Source organism: Balaenoptera acutorostrata, chromosome 3, assembly GCF_949987535.1.
Source record: "Balaenoptera acutorostrata chromosome 3, mBalAcu1.1, whole genome shotgun sequence".
In the NCBI taxonomy this organism is placed as follows: Eukaryota; Metazoa; Chordata; class Mammalia; order Artiodactyla; family Balaenopteridae; genus Balaenoptera; species Balaenoptera acutorostrata.
The window spans coordinates 19283018-19298850 of record NC_080066.1 but is presented as its reverse complement, the minus strand read 5'-3'; the positions used below and the strand labels follow the sequence as shown (position 1 = coordinate 19298850).

The 15833-nt window shown below is 35.5% G+C and overlaps 2 protein-coding genes across 17 annotated transcripts in view; one reads left to right on the top strand and one right to left on the bottom strand.

The window, feature by feature from the left end:
• ABI1 (abl interactor 1) overlaps window positions 1-11813 on the top strand; it is a 96632-nt gene extending 84819 nt beyond the window's left edge. For 4 of the 12 annotated variants that reach the window (XM_057541924.1, XM_007167382.3, XM_007167372.3 and 1 more), the window contains 4 exons: window positions 854-1030; window positions 4325-4411; window positions 8152-8337; window positions 11262-11813. In XM_057541924.1, the coding sequence (XP_057397907.1) occupies window positions 854-1030; window positions 4325-4411; window positions 8152-8337; window positions 11262-11437 (626 nt within the window). In that variant the 3' untranslated portion in view covers window positions 11438-11813. The remainder of the gene's footprint in view (window positions 1-853; window positions 1031-4324; window positions 4412-8151; window positions 8338-11261) is intronic. The other 8 variants (XM_057541925.1, XM_007167383.3, XM_007167376.3 and 5 more) reach the window with 3 other exon arrangements.
• Window positions 11814-13534: 1721 nt separating this feature from the next.
• PDSS1 (decaprenyl diphosphate synthase subunit 1) overlaps window positions 13535-15833 on the bottom strand; it is a 46437-nt gene continuing 44138 nt past the window's right edge. For 3 of the 5 annotated variants that reach the window (XM_057541926.1, XM_057541927.1, XM_028162896.2), the window contains one exon: window positions 13535-13675. In XM_057541926.1, coding sequence (XP_057397909.1) covers window positions 13535-13675 — 141 coding nt within the window. Of the gene's footprint in view, window positions 13885-15833 lie in introns of all 5 variants that reach the window. The other 2 variants (XR_009007341.1, XM_057541928.1) reach the window with 2 other exon arrangements.

The following is a 15833-nucleotide window of genomic DNA, read 5'->3' as shown; positions in this document are numbered from 1 at the left end:
AAGTGCTTTGGGTGTAGTATGGAAAAAAAGCCCTCCAAGTATATGGAAAAAGATATTGGATTTTCTACACAAAGCTGCCTTAAAATGTCCATGTTTTACAGAGTCCAAAATTTTTTTCAGCTTTATCAGTTACAGAAATGTAAGTGATAGGGCAAAGTGTGTAATTCTTAAAAGCTGGGAGATATACAACGAATCTGACATTATATATAAGTGCTTTGAAACTAGAAATTGTACTTCTCTTAAAAATGATTCTACTATAATATGTATTGGTAATAACTGCTAATATATTAAACATTCAAATAAATATAGTAGTACATGTGGAAAATATGCTTAACTGTTTAAATTTTATAATTTAAGCCGGGTTTGGCTGGATAGATTCTTATACTGTGCTTCTGAAGATTTGGCAATGGAAAGGAGAAGAAGTTTGTAAACCAGATATTAAGACATTCACATCTAAAAACTGATGCTTTCCACCTCAGACTATCATTTGGTACTTATTTTGTTGGAGAGACACAGTTGACATATAAAAGCTGTATGTTCTAAAATGTTACAGAAAAAAATTTATACATTTTATTAGCAAAATACCATTTGGTATTATGCTAAATTAAAAGGCTTAAGAATATTACTTCTTTACTTTTGCACTTTCCACACAGTATCTGTTTTTCCTTCTTTTTGTAACTTCAGAGATAGAGCTGTTTGTGTTTTATCTTTACTTTTCTCTTTATTTTGTGCTGTGGGCTTTAAAAAGTAATAAACATTTCTTGCTGATAGTCTCCTTCTCTTTGTTCTGCCCTCGGAGGTGACGTGCAATGCTCAAGTTCTTTGTTGGTTGCCTTTGACTAATGCTTTTCAGCAGCCCCGGGCTCAGCTCCTGGTTCCCAGTACGGCACAATGACCAGGCAGATTTCTCGACACAACTCTACCACTTCCTCGACATCTTCTGGTGGATACAGACGGACTCCCTCTGTGACGGCTCAGTTTTCTGCTCAGCCTCATGTTAATGGAGGTCCACTTTATTCTCAGAATTCAAGTAAGCTTGTGCTTTGCAGGTGTACGGCAGCAGTGGAGCTCCTTTTGAAGGAAATTATTTGAAATTGTTATTCTTGCCAGTGATAGACAACAATTGAAACCGTGCTATTTCATGTTTATTTTTGTTTTAAGAAGTTAGACCTTGGGGACTTCCCTGGCTGTCCAGTGGTTAGGACTCTGCGCTTCCACTGCAGGGGGCGCGGGTTTGAGCCCTGGTTGGGGAACTAAGATCCCGCATGCTGCATGGTGCGGCCAAAAAAAAAAAAGTTAGACCTTGGAACATATCATTTTAAGAATAATTGCTTATCCCTTTCAAAAAAATTCAGGCTTACTGAGTATACTCGTATACTAAAATTTAACTGATGAAATTTTTACTACTGTAAGTAGAACTACAGAAGAAAAACACTGAAATTAATTAAGCTGAATTTATTTTTATTGGCATGGTTGATACAGTTCAATAACAGTAAACTTAAAAACATTGTGACAGTTTTTCTTTACAATAGTATAACGAAATTGCTGGCTATCACTTTTAAGCTTGCTAACCTATACTGAAATGAGTTCCAAACCATTAAAAACCATTTGTGATGCCTGCTTATTCTATCTCTAATAATTGTAACAGTGGGGAGGACTTTCTTTTGATTTCTTTCTGTTCACCTCAAATTGCACATCTCAACACTAACTGCAATCAGTGTTTAAAGGCTGACAAGATTAGAAAATAGCTTTGGCATAAAATGTGAGAAAGTTCAAATTGCTTAGGGTAGTCATTAATTTCACTTTCCATATCAAGATGCTCAGTCCAACCAGGAGAAATCTGAAATGAGCCAGTTCAGTATTTGTTACTGGCTTGAAGCGGTGATCACCAGGCATAGATAGACTGAAACACTTTCCCATGTGGCTTTTGTAGGCTGCATGTTATGTTATATTATTCTACCTAAAAAACACTGAATACTCCATATTTACATAGAAAGTTGGTTTTAAGTTCTTTTTATTTATGATGCATGTTTTGAACAAGTGTTTTAAAGTAGAGCTAAGGAGAAAGTTCTGTTATTTATTTTTTTGGTTAAACTTTAAAGACTAATTGTGTTATAAACAAAAAAACTCCTAAGAATTGAAAACCACTTTAGCAGAAATATCACAACTCACAGATAATCCCAAAATTTATACAACTCTTTTCCAGACTAAAAATTTCATCCAAGCTACTAAGAAACTTTACCAGTTAGAGTTTTACCTCACATTTCCCCTGGTCTCCTTTTGGTAATGAAAAGTAGCTGGCGGCTGAGAATTCCACAGTTAATCTGATTATCAGTCTCACTAGTTTCATGAAGTTTTAATTTTTTTTCATATTCTGCATTTTTAGATCCCATCTTTGTGTTCATTATTTTTCTTTTCCTCGCTTAGTTTACTCCGCAAATAGGGTTTCTGGTGACTCTTCACCTGATACATGTTTGTGTAGTTCTGTTTTAACAGTACTTGGGTGGGTTGCTTATCCTCAAACGACATTTTCATTGCTGAATGTCTGTATTTTTGGACATCATAAAGTAAATTTGGCCTCAAATTTTAAATATATTACTGTGTGTTGTCAAATTAATTATCCTTCAACCTGAGTTACTGTTGGTGTTGTAGTAGTAGTAGTAGTATGTAAATGTTTTTAGTGTTTTGATGTGCATATTCCCCTTCTGTCTAAATGTGGTGATAATGATTAGTATTGTCACAACATAGCCTCTTTTTCTTTATGTACTAACCAGCATGGCTCGTTACTAAGGGTTGTTTCTAAAAAAATTTTTTAGGTTTGTGGGAGTTTTTTTTTTTTTAAGTTAAAAAGCTATAATGTTTTATTTATTAAAAGTATATATATGTATATACTGGAACAAGTGTGTCTGTGTGTGTGTGTGTATATATATATATATATACACACACACACAGACACACTTGTTCCAGTATATACATACTTGTGTATACTTCTATATACAGAGTATCAGAATGAACCAGGACTAATTTCATAGTGAATTGAATGTTATTTTTAGCCATGCAATGAATATTAATGCACATATACTGCTTTAAGTTGTTGCTTATTTGTACACTGAACATCTTTCATATTTTTATGCTCACCAAACAGAATTTGTAGATTGGATTAATTGAAACAATCTTTCAATTAAATGATCCTTGGGAGCCAATCAGTTGTTTTTCCCTGTCAGTTTAGTGTCACTTCTTGGTGACTACCAGTAAACTGAATTTTGTAATTCAGTTCTATTGACTTTTTCTAAGGAATCTTTGGCCATTACCGTCTTGTTAAAATAAGACAGGGTGGTAAATATATGAATATTTACTTTTAGATAATTTTAATTTTCAATACATTTGCTGTCCACATGAGCATTTGCTGTCAGTTTCCTATAAATTATGTGTTCTCCAGAAAGAAGATGGAGTATGTTTCCAGCTACCCAGTGATTCTTTTTTTTTTTCCAGTGATTCTTTAGAAATTACTTTAATGCAAATAATTGCATATTTTACCTTATTGTTAGATTAGGTTTCCTTTTTCAGAATAGTGATGAAAGGAAGAAGGTCACTTGAAATATGCCATGAAATTCAGTGAACAATTAACATGGTATATGGAGCACTCTTATGCCCTAGTAAATTTAAGAGTGATGTCTTTAAAAATAAAACTGTCAACTTAAAAAGTAATAATAACCTTGTTTTACAAACAAGGGTTTTTCCTAGAGAGCTGTGTGTAAATTTAGATATATAATAATTGTTTTTAAAGGAAACCTGTAATTAATGCATTTATTTATACATGGAATAAACAGCTATCCTGTAACATATTCGTTTTGTTTATTTAGGTTCTTATTTACATTACCCTAAAGCTAGACATACCTGTTAGGTTAGAGAGATAAGGCAAAGACACAACATCCTGGAAACCTTTATTGGTATTTCACTGTTACCTGTTTTTTTAAAGTCTTTCCTTAGAATTCAAAAATTTCATTGCGTGAAAGTGAGGGTGATGGTAAATTTAAATCTTACCCAAACAATATAACATTAGGATTAAAGCAAATGTGTTTGTTTTTTAATAAAATTAACCAGCTGGCTAAACACAACTCAGCTTTAGGTTTGCTCCTGGGAAATGAACTTGAAGAAGGTTCTGCAGGTTTTTGTTTTGTTTTTTGTTTTGTTTTGTTTCATTTGCAGACTGTTCTTTGCATACTTATGTTTGTGGTCTTTGTAACTGACTTCTGCTTTTTGTTTGTTTCCTTTTCTTTCCTTTATCTGTTTTACTTCCCCCATTCTGTGTTGTTGCCGCCAGTTTCTATTGCTCCACCCCCTCCCCCTATGCCTCAGTTGACTCCACAGATACCTCTCACAGGCTTCGTGGCCAGGGTGCAGGAAAACAGTAAGTTTGGAAAAACCGAGCTATCCAAGAGTAGAGGCTGTCTCCTTATAGCATGCATGGCTGATGAGTCATCATTTTCCTTACTTTTATTGAGAAGCTAATCTTATCTTGAAAAGAGGTGCAGATATGTTATTGAAACTGAAGAGCACGATCTTCAGTTTTTCCTCTGTGTGCATGATTACTGACTCAGATGACTTTCAAAACTGCAGTTTTCTTATGTAATTACATGTTCTAAAACATGAAATCTGATCTTTGCAGATTCTTAAGGAAAGAGTAATCAAACCCCAAAATTCAAATTGTGTGGAAACTACTAGCTTTCAGTAGTTATTAGGGGAATTGAGTTCTCATCAAGATGTATAGATAGTTACACTGTGAGATTAAATTTATCATGCAGTTGGGACAGGTGTTTTGTTTTTCGTTGGGTTTTTTTTTTTCCTCCTTTGGTTACAAAACATTTTTGGAGAAAACTTTGTAGCCTCAGATTTTTATACGTAAATCGTTTTGAACCTATATAAAGATTTGTTGTTAGGATAAAAATGAATCTGCAGGAATAAGTAAATTACATCCATGCTCTCCGTTAAGAGTGATTATCAGTGTAGAGTCCTCTTCATGTTTTGGCTATGTGCGGGCCCATGAGGATGATTTCTGAACATGCAAATCTGTCAACTTTTTTAGGTCTTCTCTGAAGGTCAGGTTTAATGACTTTTGGAAATTCTTTTGAATATATGGATTTAATTAGGATAGAGTAGTTTTTATATTACTACCTGAGTACTTTGATGTTCTGGGAGATATATAATCCTAACTACATGATCATAGTGAGTGTTATTTGGCAAGATGAAAAATACCCCTATTACTGAATTGTATTATGCCAAAATAGCTGTTGAGATTAATATGGTAAGGTGGTCCAGTACTAATTCACTCCATTTGGGATCATCACCATGCAAATAAATCTCAGAATGGTTTGAACAAATGTGTAACTCACATGACCAGCCCATCCTCCAGGAGGAAACATTGTGGCAAATTCCACTGTGCAGCTTTTGCTGACCCTATTGTGTTATTCTCCACATTTCCTCCCTTCCTCCAGTCAGGTATTTGTTTATTCAGTGTTATGTCCTAGGCTCTGGGAGGAATACACCTAGTCTAAGACAAAGTCCCTACCTTTAAGAAATTGGTGATTTAATGGGCTTTTTTTAAAACAGTTTCAAAATGTTGAAACTTCTGAGCATAAACCAACCTTACTGTTTACATTTGGTTGGAAACTCTAATGTGTTTAAACATGTAAAAATAAGTGAATCTTCCTTTTAAAAATAAGTGAACAAAGGTAAATCGCTGGTCCTTAATGCTCTATGAGTTTAAAAATTAAGTCTGCAAGAGTTTAAAAACTAAGCCAATTCAACCTTTGAAGTGCCTTATAGCCAAAAATTTTTAGGACATATTTTAAAATAGCCATAATAAACATCCATTTAGTGAGTCCAAAGCTCATTGATTAGGTTTTTGGTAATAACCCCTTTTTTATAGAAATTCAGTGTTAACGTACATGCGTGGTCTTGCTAAAGAGGCCCATGGTACTATTTTAGTTCTTTTTCCCAAACGTATGAACTTGAGTCAGTAATTCTCCTTGTGCTGCAGAATGCCCAACTTTATTTGGCATCTGTTTTCTTTGAAAGCATGTTAGGAAGATTGTTGATAAATTGCATATCAATATCTTAAATGTTTTATGAATTACAGATTTTCTGTGTTCGTTCTTCTCATAAACGTTCACTTTCTTACGGCACTCAAATTGGTGATAATGAATGCACGTAGCAGTTAACCTATTAATAAATGTGTTTCAGTTTAAGACATGAGCCTCTAAAAAAAGCAGTGTGTTTACATCTGTTTATGATTAACATCCAAAAGCGTTTGAACAAATCACGTGTGGTGCTAGACCAAGTATTATGCACAGAGAATTAGACTGACCGGACTCTTGCCCCAGTGTATGTAATTTGAAGATAAGCCAGTGTAGATTAACAGCAGTTGGACATAGTAAACTAGTAAGTTATGTATAAATCAAGAGTAAATGTACTTTAAGAATTCAGGCAAACATATACAATTTATACATTAAGCCAATACATATTAAGGATATGAGCTATGGCTCTTTAATGTCAGAATGGATTCACATGCATTTTCTTCTCCTCAATAATATTTGCAAGCTTTATGGAGAAGGGATGGGTAGAAATAAAATGAATCCTAGCATTTGGAGGAAAAATAAATTGTACACCTGTTTGAGAGCTATCCGAATGAGCATCAGCACACAGGATTTGTTTCCTAATAGTCTTTTTCATCCCCCAACAGGATAAAATAGAAATTACAGAATTAAATTGGTTATCGAGTAGGGCTATTATCTGCTTATGTTTTAAATCTGGATTCCTTAGTTATATTCTCAGCGCATTATTCCAAATAGGGTGTAGAAAACTTTAAGACTATATTACAAATAGATGATGACCATTTTCTTTGATCCCGTAAATAGCCCTAGAAATTGGCATTTGAATTAGTATGTTGGTATTCTGAATTTCTCCACTGCAGATATTATATAATTCCTCTATCAGTTTATATCAGAGTATTTTCATATGTCTTTAACTTTTAAATAAATTTGTCAAAATCAGAAACTTAAGAATTAGTTGTGCTCCAGCTCTGAATTCCTCAATATTGGGAGCATTTGGTATCATATAGTTCATTGAACACAGTTCTAGCCTGACATTTTCCCGTTTCATTGTTTACACCTTTGATTATTTAAATCACACACATACACATTCCACAACCATCTAGAATTTGAGGTATGAGTCGTTTTTATTGTTTTGCATGATTTGAGTTCCTTTCTTTTTTTTTTTTTTTTAAACATCTTCCTGCAGTACTTTATTTTTAAAATCTTCATTGTGGATGTATTCTTAGAAAATTGGATCTTTAGGATCTAGTCTTTCCCTCATCCCATTCTTAGTTTTAGTAGCAATAATGTAAAAATCTTAGCTTGTTTTCTACATTTAAGAAGTTGATTATCTTAAAAAAAAAAAAAGTTGATTATGAATACATTTTTGAAAATATTCAGTGAGACTTTTTTACTAGCTTGGAATTATTTAATTTTAAATTTATCTTCCCTTGTTAAAATTTAAATAAAATAATAGAAAAACGTACACATAGAAGCAGATCTATTACCACCAGCCTTTTTTTTTTTTTTTCTTCTTCCAAAAAAAACAAAAAATAAACACGTATCCACCCACTGGAGACTTATTTCTGTGGAACTAAAGGTAACTAAAAGCCAAAATCAGGGACATGAATGTGCACAATAAATGATTATCAAACCATTAATGTTATTCATAACGTTCACTATAGTCCAAATGACAAATGTGATGTAAGGCTTATTTAAGGAGATATGCTAACTAAAGAGTGACATTTGTTCTGATCTGAGCCTTGGAATAAGGGAACTTCTTTATTCCTGTAGTCTTATAAACAGATTGTCTCCTAACCTCTGCATTCATTAATTTGTAGAACTTCCTAATACCCTTAATTTTTTAGCTCATTTTATTATTGCAAAATTATTCTTAAAAGTAGTAGAAGCTTTAACACACCAAGCTTTTATTTCTAATCACCGCATGTTTTATTATAGTGCATGCTGTATATGAATTAGAGCTTTCTTCAACTCTGTTAACTTACGAATTTCTGTCTAGTCTGATTTCTGATTCACATTCAGTATCTGGATCTTTTAGTTGCTGACAGCCCGACTCCACCACCCCCTCCTCCACCAGATGACATTCCCATGTTTGACGACTCTCCACCTCCGCCGCCGCCGCCACCAGTGGATTATGAAGATGAGGAGGCCGCAGTCGTCCAGTATAACGATCCATATGCAGATGGGGACCCTACTTGGGCCCCCAAAAATTACATCGAGAAAGGTAGGGTGCAGTCATCGTTGAACTGCTGTAAAGGGAAAGAGCTAATTCTAGTATTTTAGAGCCATAAAGAACACCGAGTCCAGCGTTTCTCCACCTTGAGAATAAATAGCTTTACCAGCCGAGATGATTTAGTTCCTGTACATTCCCAATATAAAGTAAGGATTCTTTATTTTCTCTTTTTTTTTTAAATTTTATTTTTATTTATTTATTATGGCTGTGTTGGGTCTTCGTTTCTGCGCGAGGACTTTCTCCAGTTGTGGCGAGCGGGAGCCACTCTTCATCGCGGTGCGCGGGCCTCTCACTGTCGTGGCCTCTCCTGTTGCGGAGCACAGGCTCCAGACGCACAGGCTCAGCAATTGTGGCTCACGGGCCCAGCCACTCCGCGGCATGTGGGATCCTCCCAGACCAGGGCCCGAACCCGTCCCCTGCATTGGCAGGCAGACTCTCAACCACTGTGCCACCAGCGAAGTCCTCTCTTTATTTTTTAATTAGAGTATAGTTGATTTACAATGTGGTGTTAGTTTCAGGTGTACAGCAGAGTGATTTGATAGTTGTATATATTGCAAAATGAAATAGTTTAAACTTGCCAGCCATTCAGTCTTGTCACAACTACTCAACCCCACTGTTGCAGCACAGAAGCCATCGTGGGCACTTGCCCGGCGGCCCAGTGGTCAGGACTCAGCGCTTTCACTGCTGAGGGCCCCTTTCAGTCCCTGGTTGGGGAACTGAGGTCCCATAAGCCACGCAGTGCGGCCAAAAAAAAAAAAAAAAAAGGAGAAAGCAGTCGTAGACAGCACATAAGTGAACGGGCATGGCTGTGCCCTGGCAAAATTTCACGGACACACAGAGGCACCGGCTTGGATTTGGCCATGGGCACTGCTTGCGGACTCCTGGTCTAAACCAGAGACTTGGTGTCTAGTAGGGTTAGAGTCTGAGCCTTCAGTCGTCACCTTTGTAAATCACAAGATGACTAAAACCTGGTTTAATAGGAGTTCAGTTGAATATGTTAACCCAGCAGTATGACATGACTGTTCCAGAAGTCAGATTCTTAGGGTACATTAGCTGAACTTCAACCTAATATATACAAATCTGATAATACTCATTTATATTAGACCAGTATTGTTTAATTTTGAGTACCATATTTCAGGATCTTGCAAACGAGAATGCCTTCAGAGGAGGATATTCAGGAGGCTGAAATATCTAGAAAGTGCATCTATAAAAAGAAACAGCTGAAAGCACTGTGTCTAAGTTGAGGAAAAGAAGATTTCAGAGGGACTAGACAGCTATTTTCAAATTTTTATCACGTAGATAGATGTAGATAAGAATATTAGATTTCTGTTTCCAAAGAACCCTACGGTAAGTACATACAGAAGGGAGAGTTTAGATCTTTATGTGGAGTTAGGGTCCTGGAGAGTAGAATGGACATTGAATGGTTAAATACTCAGCAGTGAGAGTTATTAAATGAGAGAGTATATGCACTGGGGGAGGGGAAGTTAGGTGGGACTAAGTTTCATTTACAGAGGGGATTTGGTAAATAGAAACAATTAATTTGACAGTGTTTTTATCAGCTCTTTGTACAAGTAGAACTGAGAACCTGAGGAAATAATATTTTCATTTTGCTGAATGACTTTGAGGGTATCAGGTGTTGTCATGATCAGTTTAAAAGTCATCTATACCACTCAAAATGTGACTCTGAATACAAAGAAAATGTTTATCTCTAGCAGTCACTGGGTTTTCTTGGGTGATTATTTAGCCAAAATACCAGGATAATAATTTAACATTATTTATTCTGTATGTTTTGGTGTTTTTGAAACTGGTATGTTAAGTGAGCTTGTGATCACAATACTGTGATTCCGCTACAGGATTAAAATGGAGAATGGACTTGTTGAGTTTACTTCATATACTGTTTTGTAAAGGGGAAAAAAGATTGCCTGTTTTAGTTAAGAAAATGATGCTGTGGGTCAGTACTTCAAGTCTCTTCCTTATTATATAATTCACTGGTTCAGGATAATCATGGGGCAAAGCCACCTTTCTTAAGGGAAAAATGAGTTCCAGAAGATCTTAAATGTCTTAAAAACTCTATTTTAAGAAAAACACTACATGAGGTAAGTTAATGAAAAAAAAATTTGTATGACATACTGTTTCACATATACTAGAAAATTACATATTTCAGAATTATGTTATAAAGACAGAGGAAGGAATAATTAAATTCATAAACCAATAGTTTGGAAAGCTAGTAGTTGTTTGATGCCTTTCCTTTCCACAACACTGTTTGCAAAGGAAGTGGATATTTTGAACTCAGCATACTCACAGAATTGCAAAATGGTTCTCTAAGTCTTAATTAATAAGTCTTTACTCACCTATTTCCCCTTTACAAGTAGAAATTCTTGTTGACCTTTAAGGGGTGTGTGTGTGTGTATGTATATGTATATTTAAATCTAGGTATAGCCCCATAAACTACATGAATATTCTCCTGTGATGAGTAGGATGAGATTTACCTCCCAATATATGTATATTTTAAAATTAGATGGTTGTTACCTGGTTTACTGATTGGCTACACAGCTTTGCTCACTAGTTATTTTGAAAAATGGTGCTTTGCATGTGGTTGGCACTTAGTAGATATTTGAATGAATGAATTGAAACATCTAATAAACCCTAAAATTCAGAGATCTTTCCTAAATAGGTTGGTAGAAACTCTTGACTTCTCTAATCTAGTTAGTTGTCAATTTGGCCCGAAGATCAAGCTAGTGATTTAGTAGCTATGGTTGGCTACTTGACCTAACCTGGATGTAGAGATTTAAGAATTAAGACTTTTCATTACAATAGTTGGGTTGGCTATACTATTAATTGGCGTTACATTTTAAAATTCAATTAAATGTTGGATATAGTGCACTAACATGATACTTCAACTCTTTTCTCCATAGTTGTGGCAATATATGATTATACAAAAGACAAGGATGATGAGCTATCATTTATGGAGGGTGCAATCATCTATGTAATAAAGAAGAACGATGATGGCTGGTATGAAGGAGTCTGCAATCGAGTGACTGGTCTGTTCCCTGGGAACTATGTTGAATCGATCATGCACTATACTGATTAAATTCTTGCTTTTAAAGTAGGTTCTTATTATCAGTCATACTGTGGGACTATTACGGTTAACAGGATTGTCTTAAAATGTTTTAAAATGTGCCCATATGTTCAGGACATGCTGTTTTATTGGTATAATTGAATGTCTACCTGTAAGCATAAATCTCTGAGGCAGCTGGTGTATTGCTAAACGGCAATCTATACAAGAGGCTGTCTGTCACTGATTGTGCTTATATCTTACTTACACATTGTTAACTTCATGACCAGCCTAAATATTCTGAGGGTGTGGGGTATAATATTTCACAAATCATGATTCAGATTGTGCCATTACATGTTTCAGTGCAGCATGGTTACTAACGCTCTGTCAGACTAATATTAAAATCAGAAAACTTAAATGCTGGTGCTGGTCATACTTTTTGTTTAGACTCTCTCATTCTTGAAATATACTGTTTGTTTAAAGCATGCATACAAATTTATGTATTGAAATATACTTAACAAAATCCAAGATGCTTCCAATTTGTGTAATATTTACTTGGAGTACTCGTACTTAGGTCTCTGGAAACAAATTGAGTCTCTAAGATCTCCATGTGAAACAAAGACAGTTGGGTTACTTGTAGTCTTGTCATTTGTACCGAAGTTGTTTTAATGAGTGAATTTGCATTATAAATTTTTTCCATTCATAAATACATAAGTGAACCAAAGGTTTTTGTCCTTTCCTTCACTGGTTTGCTTTAAAAAAATAATAAATAAAAGAAAGATACTGATTTATGGCAGAATTATGGTTCTATTTTCTCAATATATTAACTTGGAAAAAAAATTTTAGCCTTATCTCAACCTATCCCAACAGCAGTGGCTGATTTTTGTAGAATTTAAAATCTGAGATGGTTATTTACAAATCAGTCTGCTGAATTCCTTTTCTAAAGTAACTTTTTCAAAGCTAAGCAAATGTGTCGCAGTGCACATGCTGTAGGTAAAATTCTTAAGGATTGCTCTATCAATCGGTCCTTTGGTTTTCCAGTGGACTGTGATATACTGGTTCAATGAAAGGAAATGGTAATTATCTTTTACATATTTTTTTGGTAGAAGTGGATGCGATTGATTTTTGAATACGCACTATTTAACCCATTACCTGGCACTAGCAACATAAAAAGATTTTAAAAATAACATAATTGGGGAAAAAAGGTGCACCATGTATTAATCATTGAACAGGGATATACCTGACCAACAGATTTGTATTGTCTTTTGACATAACTGAAATGCAACACGTGCACTTTGTGTGTCTCCTCTTAACTTAAGGGAGGGTTAGAGGGGTGTTTTCTCTTCTTATCGTGTGTATAATTCTATATTGCCTAGGATATTAAAGTAGAGCACTCAGTTGTGGGTTTCTGTGTATTGAGGATTTGTTTGGATTTCAAATTACAGTTGTTAGTTATGTACTGGGCATTACAGATAACAGCATAGTAAATGGTAAGACTAGTGCAAAACGTTTATTTCTGAAAATTAAAGACCATTATTGTTACCAAATCAATGTGACTGTTGCATACGCATTCTGCCTTTGTTAATTTTAAACATGACTTAAGTATCACTATTTCAGTATCACTATTGATCACTTACCTTCTTCATTTTTTAGAGTGGACTGTTCTCTTAATTTTGTATATAACCTGTTGGCTAAATTTTATGTACAGTCTTTTATAATAAACCATTCTCCTATATGAAATTTTGGATACTGTTAAAATCTAACTAATGTGGATTGAAATGTAGACTTCACAGTTTTATGATCTTTACTCCTATGGTGAAACAAGATAAACCATTTGAATTTTAACATTGATTATTTATTTGTGTAATGGCTTTACATGTGGATATTAACCGTGTAAACAATACCACATATAACCATCAAGTACCACGATTAGAGTTTACAGGACTAGATGGTTTAATTACATTTAAAAAGTTTTCTGAAAAACTTTGCCAATAAAAAAAAGTCCCATTAATAAGGTGGAAATGATTTTTTAAAATGATTTTTTGGTTACCTGCACATTAAGCAAAGTATACTCCACAAAATTCTTTAGGCACAGTCTGGTAAAATAGCTGCCAGAAATAACAGAAAGAGTTGTCATTTATCTCTTGTGAGCACAATTTCCGAAAGTTGTATGAGGGCGTCTCTTTCTGGGGATGGTCGAAGTTTACTGATCTCTCTCACTGCTTCACGGCAGTACCGCTGGGCGAGGTAGGTTGTCTGCTGCACACCATCGCTCTGCGGGACACGGGACAAAATACAACAGAACAGATGCATGTCACCACTGGGATCAGCTCTTAAATTCCTGCTATATGAATTAAAACATACTTTTGAGATCCGGTCAGTGAAGAGCCGAACTGTGTTTCAAATGTTCTCTCTCCGACTCACAGAGCGTCCTCCGCCCACTTCCTTTAGGCCCCTTTCTCAGACTGAAGCACGTTTTTATTCTATTAGCATGCAAGCAGTGAACTCATTAATATCACGTAACCTTCTATTTCCCCCTATTTTTCATTTAAGCATTAGAGTTTTTAAAAAGTTCTACATATATTAAAATCTATGCAGTAAAATTCCAAGTGAAAGTTAACACACATACATGATAAATGAAAGTACAGAAGAGCTTACGATGAAAAGCAACAGTTCCCTTCTTCCAAAGGCACCAGTTTTATCTGTTGGTTTTAACGTTTCAATTCGTAATTTTAGTTATCTATTGCCTTTCTGCTAAGAAAGACAAGGATTTAGCCCACCCATACTGTCTCCTAATTTGACCACTGACTGCTGTCACATCATGTAGCACTGACTTCTGACTTCATCTTACAAGATGAGGATACCAGTGCTCCTTCTCTTTCCTCTGTCTCCACACTAGAGATTTGCATTCCATTCTGTAACCATGGTTTTATGTTGGTTCTTTCTTTCTAAAAGCTAAACACTAATAAAATAATTACATTTACTATTTCCGTTATGTCAAAATGTTCACTGCAGAATCAAGACATGTACTGTGATTTTATTTCCTTCTCCATGGTTCCCTCTGTCATTCAGAACAGAATATTCGTAGCATCATGGTTGAGAGGCCTCTGGTTTTCTGTACCAAGTGACACAAAATATGACTCAAAATATGACACATTTTAGTTTGTTTTGCCTTACTGTACGGAAGCTCACTTCTGAATATAATTGCGTCCTTCTCTTCGTTATTTAGACTGACTGCTTTGTAGCTCTGCCATACAGCTGCCATCACAGGATGACTTTTCATTGAACTCTGGTTCATTCCACTGGTTTTAGTCCCCATGTCTTTCTCTTTTTGGTGTTTCCACGGTTTTGCTGCACATCAGCAAATAACTTACCCAGAATCTGTGTACTGGAAGTCAACTTTTGCGTTGTGTGACAGTGACACTGGCCTTCCTACTTAATGGATGGTTTACTGGATACAGATTCTAGGTTGAAAATGTTTCCTCGTCATTTGGACGGCCTTGCTCACTGCCCTCTAGAGTCCAGGGTTCCGCTGCACTCTGAGCCAGTGCTGAACTTTTCCTTTTGTAGGTGACCACCGTTTTTCTGATTTTTGTTTTTTGAGTTTCTTCCTGAAATATTTGTTGCATGATTGTACTGATCCTGTTAAGAGCCTTTCTCATTTTCTTCCACTGCTGTTTTCATTTTGAAGACTTCCTCAATGTCACATTCCAACACTTCTTTGGAGTTAGCTTTTCACATTCATTTAAAATTTCTTAGAGCTCGTTCTTATTCACTGTTTTCTAGAAAATATTATCCTGTTCTTGTTTGATGAATGCAGTATTTTTGAATCCCCCTATTATTTTTCCTGAGTCTGTTTAACTTGGTCTCACTCTTTCATTCAGTGAGCTTTAATCAACTATTTAGCAATCCTACTAAATCAATCTGACTTGTCCATTCATATTTAGTGAGGGAACAGGGACTAGGAGCCCTGTGGCTGAACAGGGAGCTAGAGTTTACAAGTCTTTGGAACATTCCTGTGGACTTGTTGCCTAAGTGCATTTCTGCCCAGGCTTGCTGGAACTTCAGTGTGTCGCGTAAGAGCCACAGTTAATTTCCCTCTTTTCAGTCCCACTTCTCACTTTAGCCGTCAGTAACATCATTATTTCTGAAGCCATGACCACTCCCAGGTATACTGCCTTCTTTATCAGCTCCCACTGCCCTCACACTGAGTTTTTAATAGTACAGCCAAACTACCCTCTGAAAAGGTGGTAGCCATAGCACGTTATGATTAACCATATAGAGTTAAGGGGTTTTGCTTTGTGGAAATTTTAAAAACCTGAAAGGTAATTACTTGAAATTCTTTCAAGTATTTGACTAACGACAGATCTCAGACCACGACTGCTTACTAAAAATTGCTCACTCTCTCTCATTCATGAGACCTATTGGCTCC